This window comes from Ranitomeya variabilis, chromosome 4 (assembly GCF_051348905.1).
Source record: "Ranitomeya variabilis isolate aRanVar5 chromosome 4, aRanVar5.hap1, whole genome shotgun sequence".
Lineage (NCBI taxonomy): Eukaryota > Metazoa > Chordata > Amphibia > Anura > Dendrobatidae > Ranitomeya > Ranitomeya variabilis.
Window position 1 is genome coordinate 8,361,840 of NC_135235.1, and position 20,400 is coordinate 8,382,239.

At 48.9% G+C, this 20,400-nt stretch overlaps 1 protein-coding gene across 1 annotated transcript in view; it reads right to left on the minus strand.

Moving 5' to 3' along the window:
- Positions 1-20,400, minus strand: part of LOC143769415 (alpha-2-macroglobulin-like protein 1) — a 305,150-nt gene that overhangs the window by 232,835 nt on the left and 51,915 nt on the right. Inside the window, exons 6-9 of the mRNA XM_077257911.1 lie at positions 19,682-19,702; positions 18,044-18,197; positions 5,210-5,294; positions 4,846-4,984 (exon numbers count right to left, since the gene is read on the minus strand). Coding sequence (XP_077114026.1) covers positions 4,846-4,984; positions 5,210-5,294; positions 18,044-18,197; positions 19,682-19,702 — 399 coding nt within the window. The remainder of the gene's footprint in view (positions 1-4,845; positions 4,985-5,209; positions 5,295-18,043; positions 18,198-19,681; positions 19,703-20,400) is intronic.

The window sequence follows — 20,400 nt, forward strand, 5'->3', positions numbered from 1 at the left end:
ACCTGCGGTTATTCTTTATTTAATCTACGCGTTTCGAAGTACTATAGACTTCTTCATCGGGACAAGAAAAGCAGGGCTCACCACCATGCAGGTACATCTACAGTGATACAAGTTCACGTCTTGGAGCCAAATAGACAAGTGATGGACACCTGATGTATCAAAGTTCATCAACGTTCATCAATGTATCTGCATGGTGGTGAGCGCTGATTTTCTTGTCCTGATGAAAAATTCTGTAGTACTTCGAAATGCGTAGATTAAATAAAGAATATCCGCAGGTACTTTCTGTCTGGATTTGGAATTATTATGTATGATTCCAGCAGCGCAGATTATCCACAAATCCTCCCTATCTGTGTGTTCTCGGTCTGATGACCCGTTGGACCTGCAGCAGCCGGATGTATAAGTGATTGAACTGTTGTGTATACACAATAAACCAGGCTAGTATAACTTTATTTAAACAGCTTTATCTCCTTTGGATAAAACCCTATTGCGCTGTCTTTATCCTACTTGTTTTTTTCTGCAGTGGGCAGAGGTACTGGGGCCATACTTGATGGGAGAACCTCAGAAGCCATAGTATGATTTAGCTCTGCAGGACGCCAAAGAGTATGACAAGCTAAAATCGGAGATTCTTGCACGCTTTGGGGTAACAATGACTCTCAGGGCACCGCGGGTTCACCGCTGGGCGTATCACCAGGACAAACCACCATGCTCCCGAATGTTTGACCTGTTGCACCTGGTCCAGAAGTGACTGCAGCCAGAGTCCTGTATGCCTGCGCAGATGGTAGAACGGGTGGTGATGGACCGGTTTCTGCACTCCAGGGGGTCTCCGCCAATCTTAGCACTGGGCTGCAGTGGTCTTGTGGCTGCGGGGGGTCTCAGTCAGTCTTAGCACTGGGCTGCAGTGGTCTTGTGGTTCCTGGGGTCTCCGCCAGTCTTAGCACTGGGCTGCAGTGGTCTTGTGGCTCCTGGGGTCTCTGCCAGTCTTAGCACTGGGCTGCAGTGGCCTTGTGGCTCCAGAGGTCTCTGCCAGTCTTAGCACTGGGCTGCAGTGGTCTCGTGGCTCCAGGGGTCTCCACCAGTCTTAGCACTGGGCTGCAGTGGTCTTGTGGCTCCGGCGGTCTCTGCCAGTCTTAGCACTGGGCTGCAGTGGTTTTGTGACTGCACCTTATATTATAGCGGCAAAGTGAATAATAACCATCAGGGACCCCAAACCATTGGCCACGGAGCCAGAGGGGATTTAGCAGAGGAGGTTGGGGGACATGTAGGAGCTTTTTTTAAAATCTCTTTTTATTCTGCCGTTTGTGAGGTAGGATGTAGAAAAAGACGGCAGTTCTGCTAATGTTTTCTTACATGACCGTGTATCATGTCTTTCATGGATGCCACATGTGCCCTATTTAAGGCCGGTTTCACACGTCCTGATATGTCTGGTACCGGAGATATCAGTGTCCGTGTGTGTACTACGTGCGGCACACGTGTGGCAACTGTGTGCCGCATCAGTACCACATGGACTGCCGCTGGGGAAATAGCGCTACTTCTCTCCTCTAATAGATGCTCCTTTTCTGGGCAGCTGCGGTCTGCTGTTTTTAGGTTGCTGGGGCCCATATCCATGGCCCCTTACCAGCCTGAGAATAGCAGCCCGCACCTGTGAGTTTTGCCGGGTTGGTTTAAAAACAGAGAGGCGGACCGCACGTTGGGTTTTTCATTCATTCATTCTCCCCTGCTCACGCTGCTCGTCGGCAGAGCAGGGGAGAATAATGACAGCTGCATTCAGCACCAGCCGCCGGGGAACAGCACCACGCTGACATGTGCATAGACCCAATCATTTGAATTTGAAAGTGTGTCAGTGTCTCCGGTACGTGAAAAAACTCTCACCATACGTACCGGAGACACAGATGTGTGAAACCGGCTTAACTTATGGTGCTACACTCATGTGCATGTTTTCCCAGCAACACAGATGACAAGAGCCAATACAAGTCTATGGGTCCATATAATCATGCCGTACGTGAGCCGTGTGCTGTACGTGTGCCATACATGTGCCGTCCGTGTGCTGTGTGTGCCATCCATGAACCGTCCATGTGCTGTGTGTGCCATACATGAGTCATCCGTGTGCTGTACGTGTGCCGTCCGTGTGCTGTGTGTGCCATCCATGAGCCGTCCTTGTGTTGTATGTGCCATCCATGAGCTGTCCGTGAGCTGTGTGTACCATCCATGAGCCGTCCATGTGCTGTGTGTGCCGTCCATGTGCTGTGTGTGCCATCAATGAGCCGTCTATGTGCTGTGTGTGCCATCAATGAGCCGGCCGTGTGCTGTATGTGTGCCATCAATGAGCCGTCCGTTTGCTGTATGTGTGCCGTCCGTGTGCTGTGTGTACCATCAATGAGCCATCCATGTGCTGTGTGTGCCATCAATGAGCCGTCCGTGTGCTGTGTGTGCCATCAATGAGCCGTCTGTGTGCTGTATGTGTGCCGTCCGTGTGCTGTGTGTGCCATCAATGAGCCGTCCGTGTGCTGTGTGTGCCATCAATGAGCCGTCCGTGTGCTGTATGTGTGCCGTCCGTGTGCTGTGTGTGCCATCAATGAGCCGTCCGTGTGCTGTAGGTGAGCCGTTCGTGTGCTGTGTGTGCCATCCATGAGCCATCCTTGTGCTGTAGGTGAGCCGTTCGTGTGCTGTGTGTGCCATCCATGAGCCGTCCGTGTCCTGTGTGTGCCGTCCATGTGCTGTGTGTGCCATCAATGAGCCGTCCATGTGCTGTGTGTGCCATCCATGAGCCGTCCGTGTGTTGTGTTTGCCATCCATGAGCCGTCCGTGTGCTGTATGTGTGCCGTCCGTGTGCTGTGTGTGCCATCCATGAGCCATCCTTGTGCTGTAGGTGAGCCGTTCGTGTGCTGTGTGTGCCATCCATGAGCCGTCCGTGTGCTGTGTGTGCCGTCCATGTGCTGTGTGTGCCATCAATGAGCCGTCCATGTGCTGTGTGTGCCATCCATGAGCCGTCCGTGTGCTGTATGTGTGCCGTCCGTGTGCTGTGTGTGCCATCAATGAGCCGTCCGTGTGCTGTGTGTGCCATCAATGAGCCGTCCGTGTGCTGTATGTGTGCCGTCCGTGTGCTGTGTGTGCCATCAATGAGCCATCCATGTGCTGTGTGTGCCATCAATGAGCCGTCTATGTGCTGTGTGTGCCATCAATGAGCCGGCCGTGTGCTGTATGTGTGCCGTCCGTGTGCTGTGTGTGCCATCCATGAGCCGTCTATGTGCTGTGTGTGCCATCCATGAGCCATCCTTGTGCTGTAGGTGAGCCGTTCGTGTGCTGTGTGTGCCATCCATGAGCCATCCTTGTGCTGTAGGTGAGCCGTTCGTGTGCTGTGTGTGCCATCCATGAGCCGTCCGTGTGCTGTGTGTGCCGTCCATGTGCTGTGTGTGCCATCAATGAGCCGTCCATGTGCTGTGTGTGCCATCCATGAGCCGTCCGTGTGTTGTGTTTGCCATCCATGAGCCGTCCGTGTGCTGTATGTGTGCCGTCCATGTGCTGTGTGTGCCATCCATGAGCCATCCTTGTGCTGTAGGTGAGCCGTTCGTGTGCTGTGTGTGCCATCCATGAGCCGTCCGTGTGCTGTGTGTGCCGTCCATGTGCTGTGTGTGCCATCAATGAGCCGTCCATGTGCTGTGTGTGCCATCCATGAGCCGTCCGTGTGTTGTGTTTGCCATCCATGAGCCGTCCGTGTGCTGTATGTGTGCCGTCCGTGTGCTGTGTGTGCCATCCATGAGCCATCCTTGTGCTGTAGGTGAGCCATTCGTGTGCTGTGTGTGCCATCCATGAGCCATCCGTGTGCTGTGTGTGTGCCGTCCGTGTGCTGTGTGCCATCCATGAGCCGTCTATGTGCTGTGTGTGCCATCCATGAGCCGTCCGTGTGCTGTGTGTGTGCCGTCCGTGTGCTGTGTGTGCCATCCATGAGCCGTCCATGTGCTGTGTGTGCCATCCATGAGCCATCCTTGTGCTGTAGGTGAGCCGTTCGTGTGCTGTGTGTGCCATCCATGAGCCATCCTTGTGCTGTAGGTGAGCCGTTCGTGTGCTGTGTGTGCCATCCATGAGCCGTCCGTGTGCTGTGTGTGCCGTCCATGTGCTGTGTGTGCCATCAATGAGCCGTCCATGTGCTGTGTGTGCCATCCATGAGCCGTCCGTGTGTTGTGTTTGCCATCCATGAGCCGTCCGTGTGCTGTGTGTGCCATCCATGAGCCGTCCGTGTGCTGTGTGTGTGCCGTCCGTGTGCTGTGTGTGCCATCAATGAGCCGTCCATGTGCTGTGTGTACCATCCATGAGCCGTCCGTGTGTTGTGTTTGCCATCCATGAGCCGTCCGTGTGCTGTATGTGTGCCGTCCGTGTGCTGTGTGTACCATCCATGAGCCGTCCGTGTGCTGTGTGTGCCATCCATGAGCCATCCTTGTGCTGTAGGTGAGCCGTTCGTGTGCTGTGTGTGCCATCTGTGTGCCGTTCGTGTTTAACATAGAAAGTATGTGAGAAGCTTTGTAATTTAATTTCCATTATCCATACCGGAAAAGCACGGGTGGCACATGGACGACACGCTGATTGAAAACACTGGTGACACCAATATCAGTGTAACACGTATGTGTTTTATATGGACATGTGAAGGGGCCTAACAGTGTTGTTGGTGGAATGTTTCATGATTGGGGCCCAGACTTTGAATTTTGCCCAGGGCCCCAATTTGTCTAAAACCGGCCCTGCCTTCAATAGTACAAGACGTTTCCACACCAGTCCTTCCCTTAAATCGCCCGAGTCCTATGGATCACTTAGAACCTATAGAGTGGGACCTCCGTGTGATGAGGCCCGCCTTACCTTGCCATTATGGGTAAAGGAGAGGATTTCTTTATCGTCATTTTCCGCCACTGCCATCCTCCAGCCCCAGTATCTCGGTCTCTTCTTTTGGCTGACTTTAAGGGTCACGTTTCCTGGCACTTTCTCTCCATATGTATATCTATAACATAAATAAAGAGATGAAGGGATAAAAAGAAAGAAGGAAAGGACCACCACCATCACCAAAATACAATGATTGGAGTCTGGCTATATATTACCTCAAGACCTAACCCAAGAAAGAATATCCCAGAGGTAAAAATGTGGACAGAATGAGGATTACAAACCATCAGGATCTGGAGATCATGGTAGAACTTTTCTGGACTGGAATTCAAGAAGTAAAACTTACAAGGCTGACACCGACATAGAGACTTTGTCATCCAAAATGGAGATGGAACTGGGACCTTCTATAAACACATCAAACTTTGGAAGAACTAAGGAGAGAAACAGACAGAAGCTCAACTGAAGCCCCGATGGGCCATGGAGTCTGAGGACAAGGACAAGACAAAGGATTTCTATTTTTTTTTATAAAATGTTTTAGAATTTCCATGATACGATCTTTCCCAAAGTGAAGGTTGGAAAATAAAAAAATAAATTAAAAGTATTCGCAATTTTTAAACTTGAAGGACAGCTGGGATAATCCCTTGTTTGGAAATGAATATTGAAAAGACAATCCTTTCCCAAATCATCCGGGCTGTCTCCAGATTCTGAGCTTTCACAAATTCATCAGGGTCTTAACCAAATCATCAGGACCGTCTCAGAATCACCATAAAATTCCTGCCACTATCTGGAAGCATCTCAGGCCATATTGACCTTCTCCAAATCACTGAAACATTCCCCAATTCATCTTGACCATCCTTAAATATCCTGAAGATTCATCAAAACACCTGAACTTCCCCCAGATCATTCAGACCTCCCCAAAATATCCAGAACTTTTACAAATCAGCCCAACTCCTCTAAGCATGCACATTCTCTAACTCATCCAGACTTTATCTTCTGTAATTCCCTGGAATCTCAAGATTTTTCCCAAATAATTTGATCTTCCACCAAAATCACGTGGACATTCCCCCAAACATGCTGAACTTCTAAACGTCATCTAGACTTTGTCCAAATCATTCTGACCTTTTCAAAGACCCTTTCCATGTTGTCTGGCCCTTACCTGAATTATCCAAGCTTTCTTTAAAATAACTAAGGCCTTCTCAGACCCATCTGAAGCTGGACGTGGATGAACATTTCCTTCCGTATTCAGGAAGAGACTCAGAATTGTCTCCTAATCTTATAGAGGAGTTTAATAATACAATCGCCCTCTTCATTGACCGCGCCTAATGCACCAAATATTTGGAAGGATTTTACAGGACATAGCTCCAATGAGATGCATATTCCCACAAATACAATTACAGTATACTTCTGCTATCCAAACTTATACCGTAGATCCAGGACTCGTCGGTAAAATATTGCAGTATTGATATTGCTTTAGAACATGATACTTTGTATTTGCAATGACGCTTCCATCTCAAAATGTAAGAGGAACAACTGGAATGGATTCATACAGAACAGCTGGTGAAGTGAGCTGATATGTAGCTGAATCTGAGGAAGGGGTAAAGTAACAGGCGAAGCCGATATCCATCACATCCCCAAAATTACTGCTACATGCGGATGTAATGAACACCAACAGAAAGCTGCAATAAAGCAATGTCCCTCTGCATCAGAATATTCTGCACGAAGAATGGAGCCTGAATGTGGCCTCCTTGTGGTTACCTTCCCGAATGTTATTAAGACGCCGGGCAGAGCTCCTTAGCTTTGCTTGTGGAGATATGGAGTGGAGGTGTGGAGGTATGGAGTGGAGGTGTGGAGGCATGGAGTGGAGGCATGGAGTGGAGGCATGGAGTGGAGGTATGGAGTGGAGATATGGAGTGGAGGTATGGAGTGGAGGTATGGAGGCATGGAGTGGAGATATGGAGTGGAGGCATGGAGTGGAGGTATGGAGTGGAGATATGGAGTGGAGGTATGGAGTGGAGGTATGGAGTGGAGGTATGGAGTGGAGGTGTGGAGTGGAGGCATGGAGTGGAGGCATGGAGTGGAGGCATGGAGTGGAGGCATGGAGTGGAGGCATGGAGTGGAGATATGGAGTGGAGGCATGGAGTGGAGATATGGAGTGGAGGCATGGAGTGGAGGCATGGAGTGGAGGCATGGAGTGGAGGCATGGAGTGGAGGCATGGAGTGGAGATATGGAGTGGAGGCATGGAGTGGAGGTATGGAGTGGAGATATGGAGTGGAGGTATGGAGTGGAGGTATGGAGTGGAGGTATGGAGTGGAGGCATGGAGTGGAGATATGGAGTGGAGGCATGGAGTGGAGGCATGGAGTGGAGGCATGGAGTGGAGATATGGAGTGGAGGCATGGAGTGGAGGCATGGAGTGGAGGCATGGAGTGGAGATATGGAGTGGAGGCATGGAGTGGAGGCATGGAGTGGAGGCATGGAGTGGAGGTATGGAGTGGAGGTATGGAGTGGAGGTGTGGAGGTATGGAGTGGAGATATGGAGTGGAGGTGTGGAGGTATGGAGTGGAGGTATGGAGGTATGGAGTGGAGGTATGGAGTGGAGGTATGGAGTGGAGATATGGAGTGGAGATATAGAGTGGAGGTATGGAGTGGAGGTATGGAGTGGAGGTATGGAGCGGAGGTATGGAGTGGAGATATGGAGTGGAGATATGGAGTGGAGGTGTGGAGTGGAGGTATGGAGATACGGAGTGGAGGTGTGGAGGTATGGAGTGGAGATATGGAGTGGAGGTGTGGAGGTATGGAGTGGAGGTATGGAGTGGAGATATGGAGTGGAGGTATGGAGTGGAGGTATGGAGATACGGAGTGGAGGTGTGGAGGTACGGAGTGGAGGTATGGAGTGGAGATATGGAGTGGAGGTATGGAGATACGGAGTGGAGGTGTGGAGGTATGGAGTGGAGATATGGAGTGGAGGTGTGGAGGCATGGAGTGGAGATATGGAGTGGAGGCATGGAGTGGAGGTATGGAGTGGAGATATGGAGTGGAGGTGTGGAGGTATGGAGTGGAGGTATGGAGTGGAGATATGGAGTGGAGGTATGGAGGTATGGAGTGGAGGTGTGGAGGTATGGAGTGGAGGTATGGAGTGGAGATATGGAGTGGAGGTATGGAGTGGAGGTATGGAGTGGAGATATGGAGTGGAGGTATGGAGTGGAGATATGGAGTGGAGATATGGAGTGGAGGTATGGAGATACGGAGTGGAGGTGTGGAGGTATGGAGTGGAGGTATGGAGGTATGGAGTGGAGATATGGAGTGGAGGTATGGAGTGGAGGTGTGGAGGTATGGAGATATGGAGTGGAGGTATGGAGGTATAGAGTGGAGGTGTGGAGGTATGGAGTGGAGGTGTGGAGTGGAGGTGTGGAGGTATGGAGTGGAGGTATGGAGTGGAGATATGGAGTGGAGGTGTGGAGATATGGAGTGGAGGTATGGAGGAGTGGAGGTATGGAGTGGAGATATGGAGTGGAGGTATGGAGTGGAGGTATGGAGTGGAGATATGGAGTGGAGGTATGGAGTGGAGGTGTGGAGGTATGGAGATATGGATTGGAGGTGTGGAGTGGAGGTGTGGAGGTATGGAGTGTAGGTACAGTTATATGAAAAAGTTTGGGCACCCCTATTAATCTTAAGCTTAATGTTTTATAAAAACAGCTACTTCAGTTTCATATATCTAATAACTGTTGGTCACAGTAATGTTTCTGCCTTGAAATGAGGCTTATTGTACTAACAGAAAATGTGCAATCTGCATTCAAACAAAATTTGACAGGTGCATAAGTATGGGCACCTCACCAGAAAAGTGACATTAATATTTAGTAGATCCTCCTTTTGCAAAAATAACAGCCTCTAGTCGCTTCCTGTAGCTTTTAATGAGTTCCTGGATGAAGGTATTTTTGACCATTCCTCTTTACAGAACAATTCCAGTTCAGTTAAGTTTGATGGTCGCCGAGCATGGACAGCCCTCTTCAAATGATCCCACAGATGTTCAATGATATTCAGGTCTGAGGACTGGGATGGCCATTCCAGAACAGTGTAATTGTTCCTCTGCATGAATGCCTGAGTAGATTTGGAGCGGTGTTTTGGATCATTGTCTTGCTGAAAGATCCATCCCCTGTGTAACTTCAACTTTGTCACTGATTCATGAACATTATTGTCAAGAATCTGCTGATACTGAGAGGAATCCATGCGTCCCTCAACTGTAACAAGATTCCCGGTGCCGGCATTGGCCACTCAGCCCCAAAGCATGATGGAACCTCCACCAAATTTTACTGTGGGTAGCAAGTGTTTTTCTTGGAATGCTGTGTTTTTTTGCCGCCATGCATAACGCCTTTTTGTATGACCAAACAACTCAATCTTGGTTTCATCAGTCCACAGGACCTTCTTCCAAAAAGAAATTGGCTTCTCCAAACGTGCTTTTGCATACCTCAGCCGACTCTGTTTGTGGCGTGCTTGCAGAAACGGCTTCTTTCGCATCACTCTCCCATACAGCTTCTCCTTGTGCAAAGTGCGTTGTATAGTTGACCGATGCACAGTGACACCATCTGCAGCAAGTTGATGCTGCAGCTCTCTGGAGGTGGTCTGAGGACTGTCCTTGACTGATCTCACCATTCTTCTTCTCTGCCTTTCTGATGTTTTTCTTGGCCTGCCACTTTTGGCCTTAACAAGAACTGTACCAGTGTTCTTCCATTTCCTTACTATGTTCCTCACAGTGGAAGTTGAGAGGTTAAATCTCTTAGACAGCTTTTTGTATCCTTCCCCTGAACAACTATGTTGAATAATATTTGTTTTCAGATCATTTGACAGTTGTTTTGAGGAGCCCATGATGCCACTCTTCAGAGGAGATTCAAACAGGAGAACAACTTGCAAGTGGCCACTTTAAGTAGCTTTTCTCATGATTGCATACACCTGGCTATGAAGTTCAAAGCTCAATGAGGATACAAAACCAAAAAAAGTGCTTTAGTAAGTCAGTAAAAAGTAGGTAGGAGTATTTAAAACAAGAAAATGATAAGGGTGCCCATACTTATGCACCGGTCAAATTGTGTTTGAATGCAGATTGCACATTTTCTGTTAGTACAATAAACCTCATTTCAAGGCAGAAACATTACTGTGTCCAACAGTTATTAGATATATGAAGCTGAAATAGCTGCTGCAAAAAAAAACAATTTTTATAAAACATTAAGCTTAAGATTAATAGGGGTGCCCAAACTTTTACATATAACTGTATGGAGTGGAGGTGTAGAGGTATGCAGTGGAGATATGGAGTGGAGGTATGGAGTGGAGATATGGAGTGGAGGTGTGGAGATATGGAGTGGAGGTATGGAGTGGAGGTATGGAGTGGAGGTATGGAGTGGAGGTATAGAGTGGAGGTATAGAGTGGGGAGATGGAGTGAAAGTGTGGAGGTATGGAATGGAGGTATGGAGTGGAGGTGTGGAGGTATGGAGTGGAGATATGGAGTGGAGATATGGAGTGCAGGTGTGGAGATATGGAGTGGAGGTATGGAGTGGAGGTATGGAGTGGAGGTATGGAGTGGAGGTATGGAGTGGAGAGATGGAGTGAAAGTGTGGAGGTATGGAATGGAGGTATGGAGTGGAGGTGTGGAGGTATGGAGTGGAGATATGGAGTGAAGGTGTGAATAAATGGGGTGGAGGTATAGAGTGGAGGTATAGAGTGGAGGTATGGAGTGGAGGTGTGGCGCTGTGGAGGTATGGAGTGGAGATATGGAGTGGAGGTATGGAGGTATGAAGTGGAGGTATGGAGTGAAGGTGTGAATATATGGGGTGGAGGTATGGAGTGGAGGTGTGGCGGTGTGGAGGTATGGAGTGGAGGTATGGAGTGAAGGTGTGAATATATGGGGTGGAGGTATGGAGTGGAGGTATAGAGTGGGGAGATGGAGTGAAAGTGTGGAGGTATGGAGTGGAGGTGTGAATATATGGGGCGGAGGTATGGAGTGGCGGTGTGGAGGTATGGAGTGGAGATATGGAGTGGAGGTATGGAGGTATGGAGTGAAGGTGTGAATATATGGGGTGGAGGTATGGAGTGGCGGTGTGGAGGTATGGAGTGGAGATATGGAGTGGAGGTATGGAGTGAAGGTGTGAATATATGGGGTGGAGGTATGGAGTGGCGGTGTGGAGGTATGGAGTGGAGATATGGAGTGGAGGTATGGAGGTATGGAGTGAAGGTGTGAATATATGGGGTGGAGGTATGGAGTGGAGGTATAGAGTGGGGAGATGGAGTGAAAGTGTGGAGGTATGGAATGGAGGTATGGAGTGGAGGTGTGAATATATGGGGCGGAGGTGTGGAGATATGATCTTGATGCTATGGAGTCCCACTTAAGAATGTGGAAATGTGGTCCAGCATCGCTCCGGTACCTCTTTTACCTCTTTTCACCCCTGTGACTTCAGTTCCGTGACCTCACTGTGAAGCGGCTTTTACAATGTAAGTCGATGGAGCGACAGGACGAGAACCAGGCCCTGTAGACCTACAATGACGCCCGGCTCACACATAGACCTCAGTGTCATCCGCCGAGCTGGAATTGAAGTCATGTGGCTCAGAAAAGGTGCAGAGCGGCACGAGAACCCGGGGGAGACGGCGATCGGGCGGATGCTACTGTACGTACATTAAACAACACTTTAGACATTTTGTGCTTCACAAAAGTTTCCAAACGGCATGAAGTATAAGTGACTGCGATACAATGATCCAGCTTCATACCACATATTGATTTATTACAATGTGAGATATCATAAAAAATGTGTACCTTATGTTCAGTGTCGGGCTGGGGTGACACGGGCCCACCAGTGACACTGACTTTGGGGGCCACTGTTCACCTGCATACATTACACTCCCTCCATCTCACATTTACCTCTATATAATAATACACTGGCAGTTTGGTTAATGGATGATGAGACGCTGCTTTATTTCTGTACAGAGTGAATCATGTGAATTATGCCAAGCACTGCCCATACAGGGGGGATGGGGCCCAGATGTGCACAGGGGCCACCGGGGGATTCCCCTGTTACCCTATGGGCCAGTCCGAGCCTGCTTATGCTATGTAATGAATCAATTCCAGTTTCTGATTTTCAGCAGTTTGTTCTCTCACCCCAGAACTGAATTTAATGCTGCACCGCTCAGTCCTGCTGGAACATATCTTACATGTTGCTGATTTCATGTGTTATTTCACACTAGAGCTGGATTGACATCTACTCTGCTCAAAACTATTCTTTAATATCCTTCAATATGCAGATTCTTTCTAGAAAGTTTTTATCTCTCCTCGATGCTGGATTCACGTCTATATTGCTCAGTACTACTGTTTGATGGCCTCTATGGAGCTGCTGCTTCCGGTAGGTGTTTTATTTCATGGTCACCCCAGTTTTAGAATCACAGCTACACTGCTCAGTAGGGTGTATAAAGTCCACCATGCTGCTGCTTGTTCTGAATATGTGCTACATAGAGGTCGGAGAGGAGGAAGCCATCATATCTGTGTACAGGAAACCTCATATCAAGTAATCTCCAGCCACTAGTTCACAGACCACTAACAATCACCCCCTGGATCAACGACAACCTGACAATTTGAGATGGAGACTGCCGGAGGGAAACTGGTGAAATGTGTGATACAAGTCAAAAAATGGCCAGAAGTAGTGTTCCTGTACAGAGAGCAGCTGCAGACAGTCACCTGAAGGACGGCTGTGCTTGTATCCATAGGGTCATTAGAAGTATTAGCAGCTACCGAACCTGCCCAATGCCATGAAATAATCATTAACGAAAATACACAGAAAATATCTGTACAGTACTGAACCAGATCCGCCAGCAAGAAATGAGAGAGTAATGAAAGCGTCAATCACCAGATCCCCGCACAAACGCCGCCAACAAGATGAAAAGGCACCAACCTCCATGAGAGACGGAAAAGGCACCAACCTCCATGAGAGACGGAAAAGGCACCAACCTCCATGAGAGACGGAAAAGGCACCAACCTCCATGAGAGACGGAAAAGGCACCAACCTCCATGAGAGACGGAAAAGGCACCAACCTCCATGAGAGACGGAAAAGGCACCAACCTCCATGAGACAGAAAAGGCACCAATCTCCATGAGAGACGGAAAAGGCACCAATCTCCATGAGAGACGGAAAAGGCACCAACCTCCATGAGACAGAAAAGGCAGCAATCTCCATGAGAGACGGAAAAGGCACCAATCTCCATGAGAGACGGAAAAGGCACCAACCTCCATGAGAGACGGAAAAGGCACCAATCTCCATGAGAGACGGAAAAAGCACCAACCTCCATGAGACAGAAAAGGCAGCAATCTCCATGAGAGACGGAAAAGGCACCAATCTCCATGAGAGACGGAAAAGGCACCAACCTCCATGAGAGACGGAAAAGGCACCAATCTCCATGAGAGACGGAAAAAGCACCAACCTCCATGAGACAGAAAAGGCACCAACCTCCATGAGAGACGGAAAAGGCACCAACCTCCATGAGAGACGGAAAAGGCACCAACCTCCATGAGAGATGGAAAAGGCACCAACCTCCATGAGAGACGGAAAAGGCACCAATCTCCATGAGAGACGGAAAAGGCACCAACCTCCATGAGAAACGGAAAAGGCACCAACCTCCATGAGAGACGGAAAAGGCACCAACCTCCATGAGAGATGGAAAAGGCACCAACCTCCATGAGAGACGGAAAAGGCACCAATCTCCATGAGAGACGGAAAAGGCACCAACCTTCATGAGAAACGGAAAAGGCACCAATCTCCATGAGAGACGGAAAAGGCACCAACCTCCATGAGAGACGGAAAAGGCACCAACCTCCATGGCGCATACCATTTCTTACCCCTGATGAAGCCACAGCGGTGGCGACACGCGTCGGGTTTTTAATTCCCCCCCCCTGGACCTTTTCTGGGGTCGTGCACACTTCTTTTATGGACATGAGTAATGGGACTTGCAGTGCGGCGATATAGGTTGGCAGTGATATCTTCTATCTTGGACTGCTCCGTCATGCTCTCACAGGTCATGTATCCACCCTCTCCCCATGTATTTGTGTTGTAGATGTCAGCTACATTTTTGGCTATTGTTCTATGCAGACAGCAGTTACCTTTCTCATGGATGGTCATGGTGGGCACATGTACCTGTCTTTTATGCCTGTTGGACATAATTATCATATTGGGTGCATTGTTTCATCTACTTGAATTGAGGGGCTTGTTCATATATGTTATGTACCTATTAGCCACACACAAGTGTTTTATACTTGTTTGTTAAATATCTCCCTCACTGAGTGTACTGAGTGCTGGACAAGCCAGCCTATGGTCTACTGGTATATAGGCACTAAATGGCTCTATTTAGTTTGGCTGGTCATATAGGGTCCACTTATTCCAGTGGACTTCCTAAATATAGACATATCGTGATATCATATTCTTGGTAACAATTAGCGAACTGGGGCATTGATTCCTATTTATCCTATAGGTACAGTATTTTCACCTTGTTTGCCAATTGTTTCAGTACACTTTGTCATGTCCTACAACAATACGGTTATTGAATTATATGGAGTTATTGTGTGCACCTGACCCTCGGTCTGGGGGTTTTCACTCTTTTTCCTTTGAGGTGGTCTTTACTATTGATGTTTTTAATGCTCATGTTTTTATGCTACTACTGTTCATGTGGTATGTGTTGTTTGGATTGCAATAAATAAACTTTTTTCATATATTATCATATTCAGGGTGTTCCCCATATTTTGGTATGTCTCTTTTTCTCTTTGGTTTATTAAATTTGTTTGACATACTTTTGGGTAGATCCCCTGTACTATTTGGCCACTACTATTGATGGTGCCCTCCTTCTATGTTTGTAACATGAGAGACGGAAAAGGCACCAACCTCCATGAGAGACGGAAAAGGCACCAACCTCCATGAGACAGAAAAGGCAGCAATCTCCATGAGAGACGGAAAAGGCACCAATCTCCATGAGAGACGGAAAAGGCACCAACCTCCATGAGAGACGGAAAAGGCACCAATCTCCATGAGAGACGGAAAAGGCACCAACCTCCATGAGACAGAAAAGGCAGCAATCTCCATGAGAGACGGAAAAGGCACCAACCTCCATGAGAGATGGAAAAGGCACCAACCTCCATGAGAGACGGAAAAGGCACCAACCTCCATGAGAGATGGAAAAGGCACCAACCTCCATGAGAGACGGAAAAGGCACCAACCTCCATGAGAGATGGAAAAGGCACCAACCTCCATGAGAGACGGAAAAGGCACCAACCTCCATGAGAGACGGAAAAGGCACCAACCTCCATGAGAGACGGAAAAGGCACCAACCTCCATGAGACAGAAAAGACAGCAATCTCCATGAGAGACAGAAAAGGCACCAACCTCCATGAGAGATGGAAAAGGCACCAACCTCCTTGAGAGACGGAAAAGGCACCAACCTCCATAAGAGACGGAAAAGGCACCAACCTCCATGAGAGACGGAAAAGGCACCAACCTCCATGAGAGATGGAAAAGGCACCAACCTCCATGAGAGACGGAAAAGGCACCAACCTCCATGAGAGACGGAAAAGGCACCAACCTCCATGAGAGACGGATAAGGCACCAACCTCCATGAGGGACGGAAAAGGCACCAACCTCCATGAGAAACGGAAAAGGCACCAACCTCCATGAGAGACGGAAAAGGCACCAACCTCCATGAGAGACGGAAAAGGCACCAACCTCCATGAGAGACGGAAAAGGCACCAACCTCCATGAGAGATGGAAAAGGCACCAACCTCCATGAGAGACGGAAAAGGCACCAATCTCCATGAGAGACGGAAAAGGCACCAACCTCCATGAGAAACGGAAAAGGCACCAATCTCCATGAGAGACGGAAAAGGCACCAACCTCCATGAGAGACGGAAAAGGCACCAACCTCCATGAGAGATGGAAAAGGCACCAACCTCCATGAGAGACGGAAAAGGCACCAACCTCCATGAGAGACGGAAAAGGCACCAACCTCCATGAGAGACGGAAAGGGCACCAACCTCCATGAGACAGAAAAGGCAGCAATCTCCATGAGAGACGGAAAAGGCACCAACCTCCATGAGAGACGGAAAAGGCACCAACCTCCATGAGAGGCGGAAAAGGCACCAACCTCCATGAGAGGCGGAAAAGGCACCAACCTCCATGAGAGACGGAAAAGGCACCAACCTCCATGAGAGACGGAAAAGGCACCAACCTCCATGAGAGACGGAAAAGGCACCAACCTCCATGAGAGACGGAAAAGGCACCAACCTCCATGAGAGACGGAAAAGGCACCAACCTCCATGAGAGACGGAAAAGGCACCAACCTCCATGAGACGGAAAAGCCACCAACCTCCATGAGAGATGGAAAAGGCACCAACCTCCATGAGACGGAAAAGGCACCAACCTCCATGAGAAACGGAAAAGGCACCAATCTCCATGAGAGACGGAAAAGGCACCAACCTCCATGAGAGACGGAAAAGGCACCAACCTCCATGAGAGACGGAAAAGGCACCAACCTCCATGAGAGACGGAAAAGGCACCAACCTCCATGAGAGACGGAAAAGGCACCAACCTCCATGAGAGACGGAAAAGGTAGCAACCTCCATGAGACGGAAAAGTCCCCATTGGCTCCTCAGCCAAGCACACGCACCAAATGTTCACATTGCGTTAATGTGTGCACGCTAACGGACAGCGTTGCACGGCGAAAATGTCGCAATTAACGCCGTGCAACGGGTCCGTTAGCGCACCCATTGACAGCAATGTAAATTTCGCCTGTAGCGCATCGCTAGCGCGTGCCTTTTTCGGCTCACACTAGCGATGTGCCGTTCTTTTGTGACGTGCCGCGGACGCTGCAAGCCCGAGGTCCGTTCCCCGCTCTCGCAGATCGGGGATCTGCGAGAGCGGGGACGTTAACGCGACCCTTAAACGCGGCCCCCAAAAAAACATTGCGTTAGCGCAATCCGCTAGCGCTAGCGCTAAACGGATTGCCCTAACGCAATGTGAACCTAGCCTAAGTCATGTGACGAGATGCGGTATAGGGTCGACATTGACTTGTAGGATCGCTAGATCTCCCTCCTCTTCCTCTCTGAAGGGACTGTTTGCATATTTCCCAGAGGAGCATTGCGGCTTCAAGTCTCCTCATCTCGGCAAGCTTAACATGTCTCTCTCCGCAAGGAGAAACGATACTACTTGGATCACTGGTACAACATAGAGCATTCATGGAAAATGATTCAATGTATCCAACTGATGCAACGTAACCACCAATGAGGGCAACATTGAGAGCTACGAAGACCAAGGGACAGCCGAGGAGTACTCACACCAAGCGAGCAAGGGCGTCTGGTGTTACATGGGACTGCAGGTGACATCACTACATCATCTGTACTCAGAGAGTTATCACAGTTATCTGTGGTGTTACATAGGACTGCAGGTGACATCTACTACATTATCTGTACTCAGAGTTATCACTGTATTATCTGTGGTGTTACATAGGACTGCAGGTGACATCTACTACATTATCTGTACTCAGAGTTATCACTGTGTTATCTGTGGTGTTACATAGGACTGCAGGTGACATCACTACATCATCTGTACTCAGACAGTTATCACTGTGTTATCTGTGGTGTTACATAGGACTGCAGGTGACATCTACTACATTATCTGTACTCAGAGAGTTATCACTGTGTTATCTGTAGTGTTACATAGGACTGCAGGTGACATCACTACATCATCTGTACTCACACCAAGCGAACAAGGGGGCAGGGCATCTGTGGAGTTACATAGGACTGCAGGTGACATCTCCTACATTATCAGTACTCAGAGTTATCACTGTTATCTGTGGTGTTACATAGGACTGCAGGTGACATCTACTACATTATCTGTACTCAGAGAGTTATCACTGTGTTATATGTGGTGTTACATAGGACTGCAGGTGACATCTACTACATTATCTGCACTCAGAGTTATCACTGTTATCTGTGGTGTTACATAGGACTGCAGGTGACATCTCCTACATTATCAGTACTCAGAGTTATCACTGTTATCTGTGGTGTTACATAGGACTGCAGGTGACATCTACTACATTATCTGTACTCAGAGAGATATCACTGTGTTATCTGTGGTGTTACATAGGACTGCAGGTATTGCCATGTACTCACCGTATTCATCTATAGTGAAGCTGAGCTTACTTTCCTCGGTCTTTATGTCGTATGTCCCCAGCGCACTGTCCGGAGACAGTGGATACGAGAGTTCTGCAATCCCCGATTTACCGCTGACGTCCTTCCATTGGGCGATGCGGTTTTTCTGTGGATCCTGCAGATCAGCAGTGAGAGAAGAACTGATCACAAAAAGCAAATAACTGGCCCCCAAAACAATATAAAATGCCCTGCTGCAGTGTCTCCTTAGTGGGATCCCCTCTGTGATGTCTTCTTCCCCTTAGTGGGATCTGTTCTGTGATCTCTTGGTCTCCTTAGTGGGATCCGCTCTGTGATGTCTACGTCTCTTTAGTGGGATCCCCTCTGTGATATCTACGTCACCTTATTGGGATCCCCTCTGTGATGTCTCCGTCACCTTAGTGGGATCCCCTCTGTGATGTCTCGGTCTCCTTAGTGGGATCCCCTCTGTGATGTCTACGTCTCCTTATTGGGATCCCCTCTGTTATGTCTACATCTCCTTAGTGGAGTCCCCTTTGTGATGTCTACATCTCCTTAGTGGGATCCCCTCTGTGATGTCTACGTCTCTTTAGTGGGATCCCCTCTGTGATGTCTACGTCTCCTTAGTGGGATCCCCTCTGTGATGTCTCCGTCACCTTAGTGGGATCCCCTCTTTGATGTCTCGGTCTCCTTAGTGGGATCCTCTCTGTGATGTCTCGGTCTCCTTAGTGGGATCCCCTCTGTGATGTCTACGTCTCCTTAGTGGGATCCCCTCTGTGATGTCTACATCTCCTTAGTGGGATCCCCTCTGTGATGTCTCGGTCTCCTTAGTGGGATCCCCTCTGTGATGTCTCCGTCACCTTAGTGGGATCCCCTCTGTGATGTCTCCGTCACCTTAGTGGGATCCCCTCTGTGATGTCTCGGTCTCCTTAGTGGGATCCCGTCTGTGATGTCTACGTCTCCTTATTGGGATCCCCTCTGTGATGTCTACGTCTCCTTAGTGGGATCCCCTCTGTGATGTCTACATCTCCTTAGTGGGATCCCCTCTGTGATGTCTCCGTCACCTTAGTGGGATCCCCTCTGTGATGTCTCCGTCACCTTAGTGGAGTCCCCTTTGTGATGTCTACATCTCCTTAGTGGGATCCCCTCTGTGATGTCTACATCTCCTTAGTGGAGTCCCCTTTGTGATGTCTACATCTCCTTAGTGGGATCCCCTCTGTGATGTCTACATCTCCTCAGTGGGATCCCCTCTGTGATGTCTACATCTCCTCAGTGGGATCCCCTCTGTGATGTCTACATCTCCTTAGTGGGATCCCCTCTGTGATGTCTACATCTCCTTAGTGGGATCCCCTCTGTGATGTCTACATCTCCTCAGTGGGATCCCCTCTGTGATGTCTACATCTCCTCAGTGGGATCCCCTCTGTGATGTCTACATCTCCTTAGTGGGATCCCCTCTGTGATGTCTACATCTCCTTAGTGGGATCCCCTCTGTGATGTCTACATCTCCTCAGTGAGGTCCCCTCTGTTATGTCTACATCTCCTCAGTGAGGTCCACATTTACTAGATCTCTTGGGGGGTCTCCTTGTGTTTCCTCTGCCATCTGGTATTCCCCGGATGCCATTACCAGTAAGAGAAGATTCTCACCTGTAGTTCCACCAGCGGATACTGAAAGAGAAAACCACAGTTCTGGTTACATGTTACACAGGAGGGGAGCGATCGCCACCGGACCCCGGGACTGAGGATCCAGAACACACAACCTCCTCAGAGACTGGAAACATTTTGTATTTAGGCAAAATAAATAATTCCACAATGAACATGTCCTGTACCAATGACAAAGTTAGAGGGAGATGGAAGGTCCTTAAGAATGATTACAGGGAATTTGGGAAGAAGCTGAAGGCCAGGACCTCCAAGGTGGTGTTTTCAGAATTACTGCCAGTTCCACGAGCGTCACTAGAGAGACAGCGGGAGCTTAGGGAGATAAATAAATGACTTAGAAATTGGTGCAGGAAGGAGGGGTTTGGGTTCCTGCAGAACTGGGCTGACTTCTCTGTGGGCTACAGGCTCTACTGTAGGGACGGGCGGCACCTCAATGGGTAGGGTGCAGCTGTGCTGGGGGAGAAATGGTCAGATGGATGGAGGATCTGGGGAGAGGGTAGTTGTGCTAATAAGGGGATAGGTAGAGTAGACACAGAGAGTGGAGCAGTAGGGGTAAATGAGGATTTAGAGGGGCTGGGACATGCAAGGAAAGCAGGGAGCTGAGTAGCCATAACGAATGTGCTAATAATATTAAATGTCTCCCGGCAAATGCAGGAAATCTTGCAAACAAAATGAATGAACTGGAGACTATTATTACGGCCCCAGAA